Source organism: Schistocerca americana, chromosome 4, assembly GCF_021461395.2.
Source record: "Schistocerca americana isolate TAMUIC-IGC-003095 chromosome 4, iqSchAmer2.1, whole genome shotgun sequence".
Lineage (NCBI taxonomy): Eukaryota > Metazoa > Arthropoda > Insecta > Orthoptera > Acrididae > Schistocerca > Schistocerca americana.
Window position 1 is genome coordinate 794,390,393 of NC_060122.1, and position 20,980 is coordinate 794,411,372.

General features: G+C 44.0%; 1 protein-coding gene across 1 annotated transcript in view; it reads left to right on the plus strand.

The window, feature by feature from the left end:
- Window positions 1–20,980, plus strand: part of LOC124613089 — a gene marked incomplete at its 5' end in the record, with an annotated part of 146,726 nt that overhangs the window by 44,686 nt on the left and 81,060 nt on the right. Inside the window, 3 exons of the mRNA XM_047141677.1 lie at window positions 5,453–5,640; window positions 15,524–15,700; window positions 19,025–19,262. Of these exons, the coding sequence (XP_046997633.1) occupies window positions 5,453–5,640; window positions 15,524–15,700; window positions 19,025–19,262 (603 nt within the window). The remainder of the gene's footprint in view (window positions 1–5,452; window positions 5,641–15,523; window positions 15,701–19,024; window positions 19,263–20,980) is intronic.

A 20,980-nucleotide genomic window follows, 5' to 3' on the forward strand; every position in this document is an offset into this window, starting at 1 on the left:
ATTTTTTCTCCTGTTTCCTTTTGTATATTTGTTGTATTGGGTATGGATATTTCGATTAGTTGTGTTAATTTCTTCTTTTTATTGGTGAGTATGATGTCAGGTTTGTTATGTGGTGTTGTTTTATCTGTTATAATGGTTCTGTTCCAGTATAATTTGTATTCATCGTTCTCCAGTACATTTTGTGGTACATACTTGTATGTGGGAACACGTTGTTTTATAAGTTTATGTTGTAAGGCAAGCTGTTGATGTATTATTTTTGCTACATTGTCATGTCTTCTGGGGTATTCTGTATTTGCTAGTATTGTACATCCGCTTGTGATGTGATCTACTGTTTCTATTTGTTGTTTGCAAAGTCTGCATTTATCTGTTGTGGTATTGGGATCTTTAATGATATGCTTGCTGTAATATCTGGTGTTTATTGTTTGATCCTGTATTGCAATCGTGAATCCTTCCGTCTCACTGTATATATTGCCTTTTCTTAGCCATGTGTTGGATGCGTCTTGATCGATGTGTGGCTGTGTTAGATGATACGGGTTATTATTATTATTATTATATCATTATTATTATTGGAATTATTATATCTCCAAGTAGCCGACCATTATTAGGACGCAGTCGATTCCTTGTAAAGACAACCCACACCATTATGGAGTCACCACCGGCTTGCACAGTACCACCGATGTGTGCGATCTCCATCACACTCGATCCCTACCGTCAGCTCTTACCAACAGAAACTGGGACTCATCTTACCATGCCACGGTTTTCCAGTCGTTTGGGGTCCAACCGATATGGAGCCACACTGATTTGTCCAGTTATTTCACGCAGTGTTGCTTGTCTGTTAGCACTGACAGCTCTACGAAAACGCTGTTGTTCTCAGTCATTAAGTGAAGGCCATCGACCACTGCGTTGTGCGTGCTGAGACGTAATGTCTGAAATTTGGCATTCTCGGCACACTCTTGACACTGTGGATCTCGAAATATTAAATTCCCTAACGATTTCCGAAGTGAAATGTCCCGTGCATCTAGCTCCAAATACTATTCCGCGTTCACAGTAGGTTAACTAACGCCGTGCGGCCGTAACCACATCGGTAACCTTTTCATGTGAATCACATGAGTACAAATGAGAGCTGCACCAACGAATTGCACTTTTATACCTCGTGTACGCTACACTACCGCCATCTGCGTACGAGGTCTGTTCAAAAAATTCCGGAACTCTGCTCACAAAATTTTTCTACGCTTGGCAATAATTTGTTTGTTTTGAGTGAAACGGTGACTTTCGTCGTAATCTGGTGCAATTTGACGTAACATAAACATGCCTAGAAGTGCTAGTCTATTCAAGAAACGTAAGTTTGGTGGCAACCAACACACTAGAAGTGTAAAACCGTGTGTTGTTCAAGAGTTAAAATCCACAAGCAGTGTAAAAGCAAATAACCTTGATGTGGCGCCAGAGAACAAGGGAGATGCGACCTCACCCAATGCAAGTAAAACTAAATTACATAAACTAGGATTACTGCTGGCTGTGACAACAAAAAGTCATTTGTAACGTCAAATGAATGCAAGAATAATCTTCATGAGGTAAATGTAAGACTCTTCTATGCCATGAGAGCTATCGGAAAAGGTCTTAGTGCAGCTCATTGTTTTTGTTCGGATATGAATCTACAACCACCACCTACAAAAATTCACAGGTAACTGAAGTTATTGGAAAAGCTGTTGAATCTGTCGCTTCCCTGTCAATGAAGGCTGCAGCAAACGAAGCTGTTGAAGTGAACGAAGGCAACATTGACATACCAGTTGCGTTTGATGAGACATGGCAAAAGCATGGACACACATCGAAAAACTCAGTTGCCACAATCACAAGTGTAGACACGGGCAAAGTAATTGATTTTGAGGCACTTACAAAACATTTCTTTAGCTCCTGTGACAAAAATGGAAAAAAATGAACATGAAAACTGCTAGATAAATTATGAAGGAACTAGCGGAGGAATGGAAGATGATGCCGCAATCAAAATGTTAAGCAGATCACTGCAGGAAAGGGGTGTACGATTCACCCAGTTCCTTGGGGATGGAGATTCTAAGGCGTATTACTGTGTTGTTGAAGCAAATCGATATGAAAATATTGTGATAAACAAATTGGAATGTATTGGGCATGTGAAAAAGAGGATGGGCACACGTCTCAGAAAAGTAAAACAATCTCTTGGCACCACCACACTGTCTGATGGCAGGCCACGTGGAGGTCGGCTGACTGATGAAACAATACATCAGCGCCAGAAGTGTTATGGAATGGCCATCAGAAATAACGGAAATGTTTTAGAAAGTATGACAAAAGCAGTCTGGGTCACATACTTCCACAAACTTTCAACCGACAGAAAACCGACACATGCACTCTGCCCACCTGGACCTGAGTCGTGGTGTAAATTCTGGATGCCTGAAGTTTCAGGAGTGTCATTTGAACCCAAGAACTCTATTCCTGAAGCTGTTATGGAAGCAATAAAACCAATTTATAGGGATCTAGCTCACCCAGACCTCTTCCGAAAGTGTCTACATGGGCGAACACAGAATCCTAATGAATCATTCAGTAACATTATCTGGACACGAGTGCCCAAAAATGTTTTTGTAGGGCTCAATACACTAAAATGGGGAATTAGTGATGCTGTATTAACATTTAATGATGGAAATATGGGAAGAATAATAGTTCTAAAATATCTTAACATCACTCCAGGCTACCATACTGTAAAGGGCTTGAAGTTATTGGAGAAGATAAGACTCGCCAAGGCACAGCGTGAATCTCAGTTCACCACCAAAGAAGCAAGATCTGCTGGGTGGTTTTGAGACTTAATTTAAAATTGCAAGTCAATTTTTATCATTTTATACTTTAAATGCGATTTTCTCAAAATTACATTTTTTATGTTTTATGTTCCTTTATTTCGAAACCTACTTGTGATAGCTATATAAAACTTTGGCACCTATTTCATTATAATATATTGTACCTACTGAAGCACAACCATAGCAATAACTTGAATAAAAGGCCATCTAGGGCATTATGTGTTCAATTATTTCTAATAAAAAGTAGCATAGTTGAAAATAGATATACAGGGTGCTCCATTGATCGTGACCGGGCCAAATATCTCACGAAATAAGCGTCAAACGAAAAACTACAAAGGACGAAACTTGCCTAGCGCCATGGTTGGCCCGCCAGATGGCGCTGCCATAGGTCAAACGGATATCAACTGCGTTTTTTTTCAACACGAACCCCCATTTTTATTACATATTCGTGTAGTACGTAAAGAAATATGAATGTTTTAGGTGGACGACTTTTTTCGCTTTGTGATAGATAGCGCTGTAATAGTCACAAACATATGGCACACAATTTTAGACGAACAGTTGGTAACAGGTAGGTTTTTTAAATTAAAATACAGAACGTTGGTACGTTTGAACATTTTATTTCGGTTGTTCCAATGTGATACATGTACCTTTGTGAACTTATCATTTCTGAGAACGCATGCTGCTACAGTGTGATTACCTGGAAATACCACATTAATGCAATAAAAGCTCAAAATGACGTCCGTCAACCTCAATGGATTTGGCAATACGTGTAACGACATTCCTCTCAACAGCGAGTAGTTCGCCTTCCGTAATATTCGCACATGCATTAACAATGCGCTGACGCATGTTGTCAGGCGTTGTCGGTGGATCACGATAGCAAATAACCTTCAACTTTCCCCAAAGAAAGAAATCTGGGGACATCAGATCCGGTGAACGTGCGACCAATCCACCTGTCATGAAATATGCTATTCAATACCGCTACAACTGCACGCGAGGTATGTGCCGGACATCCATCTTGTTGGAAGTACATCGCCATTCTGTCATGCAGTGAAACATCTTGTAGTAACATCGGTAGAACATTACGTAGGAAATCAGCATACATTGCACCATTTCGATTGCCATCGATAAAATGGGGGCCAATTATCCCTCCTTCCATAATGCCGCACCAAACATTAATCCGCCAAGGTCGCTGATGTTCCACTTGTTGAAGCCATCGTGGATTTTTCCGTTGCCCAGTAGTGCAAATTATGCCGGTTTACGTTGCCGCTGTTGGTGAATGACGCTTCGTCGCTAAATAGAACGCGTGCAAAAAAAATCTGTCATCGTGCCGTAATTTCTCTCGTGCCCAGTGGCAGAACTGTACACGACGTTCAAAGTCGTCGCCATGCAATTCCTGGTACATAGAAATATGGTACGGGTGCAATCGATGTTGATTTAGCATTCTCAACACCGACGTTTTTGAGATTCCCGGCCGGCCGGTGTGGCCGTGCGGTTCTAGGCGCTACAGTCTGGAACCGAGCGACCGCTACGGTCGCAGGTTCGAATCCTGCCTCGGGCATGGATGTGTGTGATGTCCTTAAGTTAGTTAGGTTTAATTAGTTCTAAGTTCTAGGCGACTGATGACCTCAGAAGTTAAGTCGCATAGTGCTCAGAGCCATTTGAACCATTTGAGATTCCCGATTCTCGCGCAATTTGTCTGCTACTGATGTGCGGATTAGCCGCGACAGCAGCTAAAACACCTACTTGGGGATCTTCATTTGTTACAGCTCATGGTTGACGTTTCACATGTGGCTGAACACTTCGTGTTTCCTTAAATAACGGAACTATCCGGCGAACGGTCCGGACACTGGGATGATGTCGTCCAGGATACCGAGCAGCATACGTAGCACACGCCCGTTGGGCATTTTGATCACAATAGCCATACATCAACACGATATCGACCTTTTCCGCAATTGGTAAACGGTCCATTTTAACACAGGTAATGTATCACGAAGCAAATACCGTCCGCACTGCGGAATGTTAGGTGATACCACGTGCTTATACGTTTGTGACTATTAAGCGCCATCTGTCACAAAGCGAAAAAAATAGTCAAACTAAAACATTCATATTTCTTTACGTACTACACGAATATGTAATATAAATGGGGGTTCCTATTTAAAAAAACGCAGTTGACATCCGTTTGACCTGTGGCAGCGCTATCTAGCGGGCCAACCATAGCGCCATCTGGTTTCCCCCTTCAAGCTAGATGAGTTTCGTTCTTTGTAGTTTTTTCGTTTGATGCTTATTTCGAGAGATATTTGACCCGGTCACTATCAATGGACCACCCTGTATATCTTTTCTTCTTTTTACCTCATCTCTTAATTCTGGTTCAGTAGGCATAATATAGCATGGATAAGACAGCTGTAAAAATTGTACAGTGTTATCTTCATTGGTTCGAGAGACAAAGGTACATGAAGTAGGCTAATTTAACATTGCCCGCATAGGCCCTGCAAACTTCTCTTAAGTACTTTTAGCTACAGAAGCGACAGTTATCATCCATCCTGTGGGCCACAGCCCCGAGAACGTCTGTTTTACGTGTCTACTAAACTCAGAAAGAGGGAGCAGCGCCTACGAAACTGCAACGGTGTTGGCAGGCGGAGCTGCTGAGAGCGGCGCAGAGGCTGCGGCCGCTGTCCCGGGAGCGGCAGAGGCAGCGACAGCAGCCGCTGGGGCAGGATGCCTCGCCCCGGCCTCCCACCACCACCACCGCAAGCGACAACAACGGCAACAACAACAACGATACCAACAACAACGGCAGCGCCGCCGACAAGCACTGGGAGATGTGAGTGCATCCGCTTATACTCGAATCTAGTTGGAACGGCTTCACTCGAAATCACGCCACTTTTATCATGTAATTTCCCAGTCACCAGTTATTCAACTCGACTCATAATTTTTTTGTGCTTCTCCTTAAATTACTTGAGGCTAACGCTTCGTTGGTTCTTAACAAGTCTACGATTAAATTCGTCCTATCTTCGTATGCAAGCTAGTTGTGACCCCTATATTGATAAAATGTTACACAATAACATAGCTACACATCGATGGTGCCATACACAGCAACACGAGACCGCGAGTCACTGACTTACCCCATTACACACACTAACGGATGCGCATATCACGCTGGGTCTTACAAGGGAACCTCCCCATCGCAACCCCCTCAGATTTAGTTATAAGTTGGCACAGTGGATAGGCCTTGAAAAACTGAACACACATCAATCAAGAAAACAGGAAGAAGTTCTGTGGAACTATGAAAAAAATAAGCAAAATATACAAACTGAGTAGTCCATGTGCAAGATAGGCAACATCAAGGAAACTGTGAGCTCAGGAGTGCCGTGGTCCCGTGGTTAGCGTGAGCATCTGCGGAACGAGTGGTCCTAGGTTCAAGTCTTCCCTCGAGTGAAAATTTTTACTTTCTTTATTTTCGCAAAGTTATGATCGGTCCGTTCGTTCACTGACGTCTCTGTTCACTGTAATAAGTTTAATGTCTGTGTTTTGCGACCGCACCGCAAAACCGTGCGATTAATAGACGAAAGGACGTGCCTCTCCAATAGGAACCGAAAACATTTGATCGCAAGGTCATAGGTCAACCGATTCCTCCACAGGAAAACACGTCTGATATATTCTATACGACACTGGTGACGGCATGTGCGTCTCATGACAGGAATATGTTATCGACCCACCTAACTTGTACACTTGGCGAATGGGTAAAAAGATTCTTTTATCTTGCCTGATTTAGGTTTTCTTGTGGATGTGATAATCACTCCCAAAAAGTGATGAAAACATAAGAGTTTGTCACATAAACTGCAACAAATGAATGCAACAGTTTCACAGTCGCACAATTTTCCCTGTGCTCTGTCAAAACATATATTTTTAACGTTTTCAAATTTTTCCGTGTGTAGACCGGTAAATCCTGCATATGTCGAAGCAAATCTGGACATGTCCTGGAATTTTGGAGAGCGAAGTTGCTTATGTTTGAGTGCCTGAGCTTTGATAATCGTCTGAAAGTAAAAAGTTAAAGTTTTCGCTCGAGCGACGACTTGAACCACGGACCTCTCGTTCCGCAGCTGCCCACGCTAACCACGGGACCACGGCGCTCCTGAGCTCAGAGATTCCTTGATGTCGGCTACCTTGCTCATGGACTACTCAGTTTGTATATTTTGCTTATTTTTTTCATAGTTCGACACAACTTCTTCCTGTTTTTTCGATTGATCTGTGTTCAGTTTTTCAAGGCCTATCCACTGCGCCAACTTATAACTAAATCTGAGGGGGGTGCGATGGGGAGGTTCCCTTGTTAGTATCTTTGTCTCTGACATATCCCAGAAACAAAAGAAAAATATTTACTATTAAAAACACTCTTGATCACAATTTATTAAGTACGGTGACCGGTTTCGACCACTACTGCGGTTATCTTCAGACCAATGAGTAAGAACCTCCTTCTGCTAGAGAATCACTACTCAAAAACGTGAAAGAAAAATAACTCCAATCCTCTGATTCTGAGCAATGCTTTCTCGAGGTTTCTCTCAGTTGTAAGGTAAACGCCAGATGTGTCCTCCCAAACATTCCTTCTGCCCTTTACAGCTAGTCTGCTATTTCGACGAACAGAAGAAAACTCCGCAGTGGGCTGGGTCTCAAGTAAGAATTCAGGACAGATGCAGAAATATCACAGTGCCGTCCTGGGCACAATCCCAGTGAATGCGGTCTACCACTGCCTTCTGCTGGCCATATACGGAGCTTCGAGTTTGTCTCTGTATCAGGTGGATGGCTGCAATGATTATTTGCGCAGTGTAGTTGATATCTTGGAACTGTTAAGAATCACCGACACAAAGACTGCGAGACCTATGAAAGAATACTAAGGTGACCGTCAAGCTTAGGGTTCCCATTCGAAGGACTGATCTCTGTGCAGTCTCACATAGCCGTACTCTATCAGGCACAGCTTAGAGATTTGGAATATAAGCCAGGACCAGGGCGCAAAGTTCCCTGATCAGAAAATTTACACCACCTTCTCTCCTCTCTTTGTCAGCCTAACACAGATGGAAGAAATATTCATATTTACCAGCTCGTCAGCCATAGGGTTGCTAGAGGTGGAGCATACATACAGATTGCATACGGATGGAGAAGGAGATTGACTCTATCCTTTTCAAAGAAAGTGTTCTTGCAATCATCGTAAGCACTTTTGGGTAATGGCGGAAGGCCGAAAGTGCTTACTCACCTGGTGGCTACCTCAGAATTGAACACTTAGTGATGTAACCTTTGAAAACAGCATGAGCTTACTGAAATGACACACTAGCGTTTGCGCGATGGTAACTTACTATTATCTTTTTTTTTAGTTTGCAATTGATCTACTTATGGCAATATCTGCAAGGGCTGTACAAGAATTTTCACAATTAGAGTTTGTTAACGATGGTGCCAGACGTCGTAAGTTGGTCTCTGTTGATCCATACTAACAAAGGTCTTGATGTGCTTCAATTGCGTCAATTCCTCGACATCCCATAGGCATATTTGGTTGTAAGATTGTGGCAAAAATTAGTATAAGTAATTTATTCCTTCCGTTGTGGTAAGATTAAAAATTTCAGGCCCTCTTTTGCATTTAACCAGACAACATAGTAAGTTAATATTTCACTATGTATAGTATATTATACACTCCTGGAAATGGAAAAAAGAACACATTGACACCGGTGTGTCAGACCCACCATACTTGCTCCGGACACTGCGAGAGGGCTGTACAAGCAATGATCACACGCACGGCACAGCGGACACACCAGGAACCGCGGTGTTGGCCGTCGAATGGCGCTAGCTGCGCAGCATTTGTGCACCGCCGCCGTCAGTGTCAGCCAGTTTGCCGTGGCATACGGAGCTCCATCGCAGTCTTTAACACTGGTAGCATGCCGCGACAGCGTGGACGTGAACCGTATGTGCAGTTGACGGACTTTGAGCGAGGGCGTATAGTGGGCATGCGGGAGGCCGGGTGGACGTACCGCCGAATTGCTCAACACGTGGGGCGTGAGGTCTCCACAGTACGTCGATGTTGTCGCCAGTGGTCGGCGGAAGGTGCACGTGCCCGTCGACCTGGGACCGGACCGCAGCGACGCACGGATGCACGCCAAGACCGTAGGATCCTACGCAGTGCCGTAGGGGACCGCACCGCCACTTCCCAGCAAATTAGGGACACTGTTGCTCCTGGGGTATCGGCGAGGACCATTCGCAACCGTCTCCATGAAGCTGGGCTACGGTCCCGCACACCGTTAGGCCGTCTTCCGCTCACGCCCCAACATCGTGCAGCCCGCCTCCAGTGGTGTAGCGACAGGCGTGAATGGAGGGACGAATGGAGACGTGTCGTCTTCAGCGATGAGAGTCGCTTCTGCCTTGGTGCCAATGATGGTCGTATGCGTGTTTGGCGCCGTGCAGGTGAGCGCCACAATCAGGACTGCATACGACCGAGGCACACAGGGCCAACACCCGGCATCATGGTGTGGGGAGCGATCTCCTACACTGGCCGTACACCACTGGTGATCGTCGAGGGGACACTGAATAGTGCACGGTACATCCAAACCGTCATCGAACCCATCGTTCTACCATTCCTAGACCGGCAAGGGAACTTGCTGTTCCAGCAGGACAATGCACGTCCGCATGTATCCCGTGCCACCCAACGTGCTCTAGAAGGTGTAAGTCAACTACCCTGGCCAGCAAGATCTCCGGATCTGTCCCCCATGGAGCATGTTTGGGACTGGATGAAGCGTCGTCTCACACGGTCTGCACGTCCAGCACGAACGCTGGTCCAACTGAGGCGCCAGGTGGAAATGGCATGGCAAGCCATTCCACAGGACTACATCCAGCATCTCTACGATCGTCTCCATGGGAGAATAGCAGCCTGCATTGCTGCGAAAGGTGGATATACACTGTACTAGTGCCGACATTGTGCATGCTCTGTTGCCTGTGTCTATGTGCCTGTGGTTCTGTCAGTGTGATCATGTGATGTATCTGACCCCAGGAATGTGTCAATAAAGTTTCCCCTTCCTGGGACAATGAATTCACGGTGTTCTTATTTCAATTTCCAGGAGTGTAGATACATGATAATAACAATAATTATAATGAAAATGATAACATAAAATAAACATTAAATATGCATAATTCATGACCAGTATAAAAATAATAATAATAATAAATACTAATAGTAAAGAATGTATGACATTTCAGAAATGCGTCTTATTAACATTGCATTAAACCATTCCTCTTAATGTACTTGTGAAATGTAAATGATGGCATCTGACAGAAGTATATGGCAGCGTTACAGAAGGAATCAAGTGTTGTGATGTTGGTTAGTCAGGTGAACAGTAAGAAATAATGATTAAGGTTACCAGATGAAATGAAAGAATGGAAACAGAAATAGATACAAATGAGGAAAGTATGGACAGCATTGATAGTGTGACAGATACTGCTTCCTTGTTTGGCAGAAGAAAAGTAGATGAGATAGGCCCATAGGGAACCTAATGAGAGTTAAAGCTTTAATATACTCTTGAATTGAGAGTGGTTTTGCATGCGTTGCGGGTTACTGACAGGCGGTTTGCTCCAGAGTTGTGTGGCTGAAATGCAGAAGGAGAAGGAGATAGATTTAATATTTTGCACGAGTACAGCCAAGATAATGGACATAACGAACCTGGCATCACAGTTATAGAGCGAAGACAGGTATTTGATTATCAGGGAGAAATGTAGAGGGTACTGGTGGCAGTGGAAGCGATGAAGAAATCGGAGCATGTCAAAGTTAAGCCACCTATCTAGTCGCATCCAGCCTGAGTGAATGTAGCAAGGAGTGACATGATCGTACAACCGAATATTACTACACACACTTTCATGGCTAGTTGGAGTCATCCAAAATTGTAAATATTTTGCCTTGTTAATTGCATCACAGTAGCAAAGATCTGGCAGGAATGAAGACGGACTAACTTTGTTTTATTTCAAGGGAAATAACTTTCTACATTTTTAGACTGTATGTAGGCAAGAGACAGATTTCCTGCATGCTGCTACAGTTTATTCTTCCCAGTTTAAATTCTCATCCAAGATTCTGCAAGATAGTTTACAATTTTTTGATTGTGTAATTGAATACCATCAAGTAGTATTCGAGGAAATGATTAATAAAAATGTTTACTGGTCAACTTTTGGTATGATATGAGGATGACCCATGACTTCTTAGGTTTTAGTGTAAGACCCAGGTGTTGATGCCTACTGTGATACTGAACTGAAGTTGTCATTCACACTTGGTGCAGTAGGAACGATGTTGTTAGGGGCTATACTTAGCTACAGTTGGATGTAAGCTACACATATTTATGCTTGTTTGTTGATTTCTTTGTTCTGGGAACATTAGGGCCATCAGACTCTCTCTTACGAGTGAACAGGCATTCTGCATATCTCACATTACATTAACTGCAACAGGCAGGTTGTAAGATGTTTTACATTTAACGTAGACGCCTATATTTAGAAACAGAAATGACTTAAATATCGAAAAACAGTAGACGGTATAAAACACAGGTTATATTCGTTCAAGAAAAGTAAAACAATGAAGACAACTAACAGGCCGGTAGATTAAACATGTGAATGGTGTCATCAATAGAAATGAAAGGAGGTGCAGGACAGAGAGAAAAAAAGGGGCATGATAAAACACGAGTAATGAAGACTGGGGAAGAGAAAGTGGTTTGGATGATTGAGGAACCAAAAGAAAAAGAAGCATAAATGGGAAAAGATGGGAGCATTTGCTTTACAGTTTGATTGAGGAAAACTGGGTAGTTTGAGGGGGGGAAGTTATGAGGTTGACACAAAGAAGAGCGTCAGCTTTTCCTTAAATGCATCAGAGCTGTGAATGATGCGCAGGTTGCAGGACAACTTGTCCCAGAGGCTGGCAGCAGCAACAGAGGAGGAGTCTGTGACTGTTTTTGATTTTTGGGTGGTCGCAGCTAGGATACTACTTGGTTGATTCAAATGAAAACGCGAAGAGTTCCATAAAATTTAGAAAAGTTGTGTGATGGTGTTGGTAGGTGGCAGTGATATTCCTTGAGGTTCAGAAAGTGACCAACAGGCGGCAGAGTGATGCTACAACGCAAGAGAAGGCAGCAGTATCCAAAACAAGATGGACACCCCGCTGTCAACATGCATTACTATTGACAAGCTACCTTTGATGCATTTTTTGTGTAGTGAAGGTGTCAAACTAATCGAAATTCATCGCAGGATGACAGTGCAGTATGGTGATACGTGTGTGTTGTTGCAGCAAGTATAATAACGGCGTAAGAAGTTTAAAAGCGATGTTACTTCTGTGGAGGATGCCCCGAGACCAGGGCAGGTTAAACGCATAGTGACGCACGAGAAATTAGTGCAGGAGCTTGTAAAGGGGACCAGATGGGTAACTCTGAACGAAATAGCCACGAGTGTGAAGGTTAGTATTGGTTCAGGGCAGAATATTGTTCACATTGTACTGCACTTCAATAAGGTGTCTGTAAGATGGATACCACGTCAGTTGACTGCCGAATTGAAAGACTGTCACGTCGATGCCTGTGAAGAATTTTTGCATCATTTCCACGTCGACGGTAATGCATTTCTGGGAAAAACTGTTGCAGGTAATGAGACTTGGGTCCACTGTCACAAAAAGAAGTGAAAAGGTCAAGCAAGGAGTGGCGTCACAGCTCATCGCCAAAACGAAAACAATTTCCCGCTCGGCTGTCTGCTGGAAAAGTCATGCCCGGTCTCTCCTGGGATGCAAATGGAGTAATTTTGGAGCATCACATGGATAGGAGACTGACGGTAACCAGCACTTCTTATTCAGACATGCTGAAAAGTTAACTTTGCCCTGCAATCAAGAGTAAACGGTGAGGACTTCTGACTTCAGCCCAACCACATACAGCCTGAAAGACAGTTGAGACTATTCAGGAAATGAAATCTGAATATCTGCTACATCCTCCTTATTCACCAGGCCTCGCTCCTAGTAACTTCCATCTGTTCGATGCACTCAAAGAAGCAATGGGGGACAGGTATTTCAGAAGTAACAAAGATGTGAAAACCGTGATGGACGGCTGGTTATACACACGACCAAAAGAATTCTTTCATCGCCGTCTCTAATGCACTTCCGAAGTGATGAAATATGTGCATTCAAAGTCAGGGAGACCATGTCGATAAGTGGCATGCAAGTTTTTCGTTCATTGTTACAGTTGAAAATATTATAACACTTTTAAGGTTTTCATTTGAACTGCCCTCCTAGATAAATGACTCTTTGCGTTGTTATTGTGATAAGATGTCTGGTACTTAATACACTACTGGCCATTAAAATTGCTACACCACGAAGATGACGTGCTACAGTCGCGAAATTTAACCGACATGAAGAAGATGCTGTGATATGCAAATGATTAGCTTTTCAGAGCATTCACACAAGGTTGGCGCCGCTGGCGACACCTACAACGTGCTGACATGAGGAAAGTTTCCGACCGATTTCTCATCCACAAACAGCAGTTGACCGGCGTTGCCTGGTGAAACGTTGTTGTGATGCCTCGTGTAAGGAAGAGAAATGCGTACCATCATGTTTCCGAGTTTGATAAAGGTCGGATTGTAACCTATCGCGATTGCGGTTTATCGTATCGTGACATTGTTGCTCGCGCTGGTCGAGATCCAATGACTGTTAGCAGAATATGGAGTCGGTGGGTTCAGGAGGGTAATACGGAACGCCGTGCTGGATCCCAACGGCCTCGTATCACTAGCAGTCGAGATGACAGGCATCTTATCCGCATGGCTGTAACGGATCTTGCAGCCACGTCTCGACCCCTGAGCCAATAGATAGGGACATTTGCAAGACAACAAGCATCTGCACGAACAGTTCGACGACGTTTTCCAGCAGCACGGACTATCAGCTCGGAGACCATGGCTGCGGTTACCCTTGACGCTGTATCACAGAGAGGAGCGCCTGCGATGGTGTACTCAACGACGAATCTGGGTGCACGAATGGCAAAACGTCATTTTTTCGGATGAATCCAGGGTCTGTTTACAGCATCACGATGGTCGCATCCGTGTTTGGCGACATCGCGGTGAACGCACATTGGAAGCGTGCATTCGTCATCGCTATACTGGCGTATCACTCGGCGTGATGGTATGGGGTGCCAATGGTTACACGTCTCGGTGACCTCTTGTTCGCATTGACGGCACTTTGAACAGTGGTCGTTACATTTCAGATGTGTTACAACCCGTGGCTCTACCCTTCATTCGATCCCTGCGAAACCCTACATTTCAGCAGGATAATGCACGCCCGCATGTTGCAGGGATCCACCACGGCGTTCCGTATTACCCTCCTGAACCCACCGATTCCATAGTCTGCTAACAGTCATTGGATATCGACCAACGCGAGCAACAATGTCGCAATACGATAAACCGCAATCGCGATAGGCTACAATCCGACCTTTATCAAAGTGGGAAACGTGATGGTACGCATTTCTTCTCTTTACACGAGGCATCACAGCAACGTTTCACCAGGCAACGCCGGTCAACTGCTGTTTGTGGATGAGAAATCGGTCGGAAACTTTCCTCGTGTCAGAACGTTGTAGGTGCCGCCACCGGCGCCAGCCTTGTGTGAATGCTCTGAAAAGCTAATCATTTGCATATCACAGCATCTTCTTCCTGTCGGTTAAACTTCGCGTCTGTAGCACGTCATCTTCGTGGTGTAGCAATTTTAATGGCCAGTAGTGTACTCATCGTCGGCAGGGTGTAGAGGCAAGTAGAAGTTGTTCTTGCACATGTTACCGTTGTATTCTGCCCAGCTGAGAAGTTCATATACATTTAGACCCAATTCTTTACTGTTTCTTGATACTGTTTTTAGTATACCGCCAAGAAGAATAGGAGATAATTGGTCGCTGAATTCAGAGCTAATTAATTTTTGATGCGATGCGAAAATTACGTGGCACCCCGTCACATTTAGTTTAGGTCCCACGCGTTGCGCGTATCTGAATGCTGAAGACGGAGCGTCATTCGTCTAGACCAGGGGTTCCCAAGAAAATTTTCTCGAGGACCCCCCTCATCGAGCGTGATTGGTAGCTTGTCATATCACAGTATCAAGTACCTATAAAAGCCAAATTAAGAGTCTGTTTATACTTTATGTATTTTTGGTACTTGCAAAAACATTGAGATATTCATTATTGAAAAAATATTGAGCTTAAAACTTTTTCAATTTCGCCATCATTGTTACTGTTAAATTTTTGATTATTGGTCAAAATCTTTGTCTTCAAATCTGGGTGTTTGGTATAATAAACTCCTTAAAAAAATAAAAATTGAGTATGAACTGAAAATGACAGGAAAAAATTAAAACTGATTGTATTGGTCTTGCGCTAGAGTGAGCTAGTGTCAGTTGGCCCTAGGAAGACGCCAGACGCAGAAGTCAGCGTTCGCTAAAGCTCTGCTCATGCAGGAAGCGGCCAAAACAAAAAAATCTGTTATCATACGAAATATTTTTAATCTAATAGCATTTTGCTGACCCCTCTGGCATAGTTCGCGGACCACCTATTGGGAACCACTGGCCTAGAGAGTGGCAGTACTGACAGCTTCTGTTGCGGCTCTCAAACAAAGCTGGAGGTCAGCGGCAGTTACCGGACACGAACCGACGCTCAACTCGCCAGCAGTGGTAGTACGTGAGGTTGTGTGTGCCGCAGCCTGCCGCCGCCGCGCCGCCGCCAGAAGGAGCGGGCCGAGCAGCGGCCGCAGAGGGTGCCGGCGCGCAGCTTCTACTTCGGCATGGAGCACGGCGAGCGAGACGCCGTCGACCGCTTCGCCGCCAGCCTGCAGCGCCGGCCGACCCTCGCCGCCGCCGGCGCCTCCACTGCCGCCAGGTAAGTGATCAAATATTCCGTCAAATATATTTAACAAAGATCTTTGACGTAGCGCTAGAAGGGGTATTACACTGTCATCATATTTTTCGTCAAAGTTCAAGATGGCTGACAACAGCAACTTGTTATTACCCGCAGCAGTTGTATGTACCACAATTGCACTGTGTGCACATGCGGAAGAGAAGCGGGGGAAAAAAAGGAAACATACCTGGGTGAAGCCGTGGGTTTTACGACGACACGATAAAAGCATTCAACAAAACTTGTTACGTAAGCTTATAGTGGAGGACGTCAAGTCGTACATCAATTACTTAAGAATGGATGAGAATACATTTCTGTATGTGCTCAATGAAGTGTATCCTCATATCACAATATTCACTTAAGAACAGCTACATCTGCAGAAGGCAGGCTCACTGTAACACTCTGATTCCTTGCAAGAGGAGAGGGTTAGGTTAGGTTAGGTTAGGTTAGCTCAGGTCAGGTCAGGTCTCCAATCTTCGTAATCTATTTTTGTATTCAGCGTGCCTCACGTTGTAAAGCGCCTCATCTGCTTCATACATAACTATTAATTTTGAAGTTCTCGGCAAACACCTATTGTATTTACCGGCAATGTTTAGAAAAACACTACAGACGACAGAATGCAGCGATGCTAGCGCTCCATGTGGTAACATGTCACATTGCGGTAAACAGAAGACAAGCGACTTCTTTGATCAAATCTACAGCGAGGCCCTAGATTTGATCAAATATTGGACGACATTTGACAAAGTTCCCTATTACACCATCAAATATCTTTGACAAAGATATTGGAAAAAGATATTTGACAAAGAAATTTAATAGCGTAATACCGGCCTACGCGCCGAGCCTCGTACTACCACCCACATGTTTCCTCCACAGTTACACTTTTCCAAACAACACGTTTCTGACAGCTTTCCCTGCTGTACATAGTAGCGATTGTCAAGTAGGAGAACTACAGAGTGAAGTCACCTAACAAAGCATTACTCACATTCCTGAAAGAACTCACTCCTCCCTTTCTACTGCTATAAGTGGAATGACCATATAAAATTAATTGTTGGTAAGGCGGGTACCAGGTTGATATTCATTGGGAGAGTCCTTAGAAAATGTAGTCCATCAACAAAGGAGGTGGCTTACAAACCACTCGTTCGACCTATACTTGAGTACTGCTCATCAGTGTGGGATCCATACCAGGTCGGGTTGACAGAGGAGATAGGGAAGATCCAAAGGAGAGCGACGCGTTTCGTCACAGGGTTATTTGGTAAGCGTGGTAGCGTTTCGGAGATGTCTAGCAAACTCAAGTGGCAGACTCTGCAAGAGAGGCGCTCTTCATCGCGGTGTAGCTTGCTGTTCAGGTTTCGAAAGGGTACGTTTCTGGATGAGGTATCGCATATATTGCTTCCCCCTACTTATACCTCCCGAGGAGATCACGAATGTAAAATTAGAGAGATTCGAGAGCGCACGGAGGCTTTCCGGCAGTCGTTCTTCCCGCGAACCATACGCGACTGGAATAGGAAAGGGAGGTAATGACAGTGGCATATAAAGTGCCCTCCGCCACACACCGTTGGGTGGCTTGCGGAGTATAAATGTAGATGTAGATGTGCACTGCTGACGTTGGTCGAGGCTGTGAAGTGGTGTGTGTGTGTGTGGGGGGGGGGGGGGGGGGGGGAGGGAGGTGCGTGTGCACGCCAGTCAGTTGTGTGCAATCGGCACCAGGTCAACCTGTGGATGTGACAGAATGACAGGAAGGAACTACGTAAGACAGCATCAGAACAGTGCTCGTAAAAAGGTTCTTACTGACAGGTACCAGAGAAGAGTGTCACACCTCGTCTCTGAAAATCCATATCAACCCATTGGTAACCCAAGCCAAAGATGGAAAAACATTTTTGCTGAAAGTACTTTATTCTCATGTTTTTTAGGGTGGGAAATCCAAATACGATACTTAAAAAACTGTATCACCCACCATTTCTTCACACTTTACAGTTAAATTGATTAAATTAAGCGATTTTTTTTAGAATTTAACAGCTTTATTACAGTCAAAATAATTTAAAAAGTTGCTGGCAAAAAAGGTCGATTCTATTTTTGTGTTAACAGATGGTGTTTTGTTTACTGTAAAACTAACCTTACTTGCCCGTTTCCTGTACATCTGCTCAGTACAATGTCTAATCGTGGTTGTAAAAAGTCTGCTGACAGTTTTTGTTATACTTGTGGTGAATTTCTGTTTACAACACACCAAAGCAACATTACAGACTTTGTGAAAAAGTTATATTTTATCTAAAGTTCAGTCTTGATCACAACACTTATGTCTCAATAACATAGGTGACCGGTTTCGGTTATATTTATATAACCATCTTCAGACCCATGCCTTCCTTGGAGGATGGTAGGCGGAGCTCTCCTCAGCAGCTACGAAGTCAACTTTTGTGAAAAAGGTTTATTTATCATACTTTGGATCTAAACTTGGTGATCGAGATAAATCTTGGGCGCCGCATAAGGTATGTTATGTGTGTGTTGAAGATTTGAGAAAATGGTACAAAAAGGAGAAAAAAAGCCTTTAAATTTGCTGCTCCTATGATATGGAGGGAGCCAAGAAATCATCCCAATGATTGCTGCTTTTGCAGTGTCGATATTACTGATCATAATTCGAAAAAGAAGAAAGTAATCAGCTACCCTAACCTTCCGTCCGCCACCCGACCGGTACGGCATGGCGTAGATTTGCCAGTTCCTGAACCGTCATATGATTTAAATTCTATTCCAACAGAAGTATTTTCTGATGTACAATCTGATTTAGACGAACCAGATGATGAATTCCACTGTAATACAGAAAGTCTAGAACCCAAATCGTTTACTCAGACCGAGCTTAACGATTTGGTTAGGGATCTCGGCTTAACGAAAGAAAAAGCTGAATTGCTTGACACTAGATTAAAAGAAAAGAACTTATTGGTAGATGGAACCACCATATAAATGTATAGAAAGAGAGAGCAGCGACTTTCCAAGTTTTTTCAACAAGAAGGTGATTTAATGTACTGCTCAGATATTCCCAGTTTGATGAATGTGTTTGGTATTGAGTACAAAAAGAAAGACTAGGCTTCAGGTGGATAGGACATACGTGAAAAAACCTTGCGGACTCTCTTGCACATTGAACTGAACCCATTATCGAGCCTAGGGGCAGTGCTGCTGCTCGGTATATGGTGTGGTGCCTCCAGGGGATGAGTAACACGTGCTCCTTGTGTGTAAATTACAGCGTCGAGGTGAACACCGTCAGTGCTTCTTTTAGCACGTCCGTACTAGGGTACGTCCAAAACGTAGAAATTTGCGCAGGTTGCCCGGAGGCAGCCTGTCGAGCGGCGAGGCGTCGGAGGAGGACGAAGACGAGGAGGACGAGGCGGTGTCGAGCGCTCGGCCGGGCCGCGGCGGCATCGCGCTGCAGCTGCGGCCGACGCTGCCCAAGAAGCAGCCCGAGGTGCCACGGTTCTCGCCCACGGCTGCCTGGCGGCTGCTCTCCGCACTCGACCACCCCGCCTCGCCCGCCACCTCCACAGCCGGCGACGACGCCTCGGTCAGTGGCCGGCCGTGCCTCACCTCTCATTACCTCACAGCTGCAACTTATGCTTTATTTTCACACATTGCACACTTTTTCGTATAATTCCATAATCGACACTTATCCTGCGCAAAACAAAAATACTGATGAAGAACTCATCACTTAATATTTCCGGGCTGAGATGCCGTGGTCCGTACATAAAACTCTCCCCTGACGTTTCGACTTCGACTACGGAAGGCATCCTCCGAGGACAATTGGCGAACTGCAACGAGAGCGCGAGTGAGCGCCGTATATATAAGCCATCCAGAGGGCGCCGCTGTCAATCACGTGACGTTGGCTGTGCTATGATCTCTGATATTGCCAACTTTTTCAATTGAAATTAATCGATTGTCACGCTGTTGCTGCAATGTTGACATCCATATCACAGTCTAACGTAACAGTCGCGAAACTCTGCTGTAAAAGTTGTTACCGTTTGACAGATGGAGCGACACTAGCGCTCCAAGCGGCGAGTAAGATAAACGTCAGAAGTGTCGTAAGCATGTTTGTTTTGCATCCATTTACTACGTAATTTACGAAATATTTGAGTTATTTTCTTTCCTCTGAGGGTTTGTGTAGTATCAGAAGGCATATATGTTTCTAAAATTGATTCTAAAATACGGCAAAAATGGACAAAAACCGTGAATCGAGTGGCAAGCTACAACTCATTCGTGAAGAAACACTTGTGACATTGGATAGAACTGAAGTTTACCACGTTGATATCAAAAGAATATAAACACACAGATTCATATGTAAGTAGCACAGACCTCTAATTGCGACAGCTCTTTTATCGTTCTGTAGGCCTACTGTGTTTGTCATTGTTTTCGCCTGTTGCCACAAGTACGATCTTCATCTTTATATTATTCTAAGTGGGGCAAGCAACTGCCAAATAGTGGGAGAAATATGTTGAAAACATTATAATGAGCTGATTACATTAAATTTCATGCAAAACCAAATATTTGAATAATTTTCGAACAATCTGTCAGTGAACAAGGTGCTAACAAAATAATGTCATCACACGAAGGAAGCAAGGAAAATTAAGTGACGGAGAACAGAAGTGAATGAAATACATACCACACGCTTTTGTAAGACACGAATAACTCCACTTAATCTAACCACTTCATCGTCAAAGCATGTCTGCGTTGACGATTCACTCAAATTTGGCATTGATACATGGAGAGTTGAACTGGCTGCTTGTGGCAGTTTCCTCTTCATCGTCAGTTGAGGTGGCTTATTTGGGATGTCAGTGTGGGAACTGCATTCTACACGAGTTTATTATTGTCTGCGTTCATGAACTGGTTTTGTTCGAAATGTAGCGAACAAAACCTAATATTATTATACAGGTCAACTGTTTTTTTTTTCATAAGGTATTCTCGTCTGCTACTAACTGACCAATTTCTGCTCCTAAAACTAAACATTAATCATTAACACACATGTAGTTTGCATGTGAATCCTGACGATACATTTTTAGTAACATGATGGTATATACCTCTCAGGATCTTTAGGAAACGTAAAAAAGACAGCTGTGGTGTCTTCTTCCTGTTGTTGCTGCAATTTATTGCGCAACAAACACTCCAGCTTGTAAAAACCATTGTATAAATCAAAATAAACAACCACTATTCGCTTTCACGATCGCGCCGAACTCACAGATTAAGTTACTGGCCCCAAGCGTGGGGCGCTGCTGGTGCGTTAGGCAACAA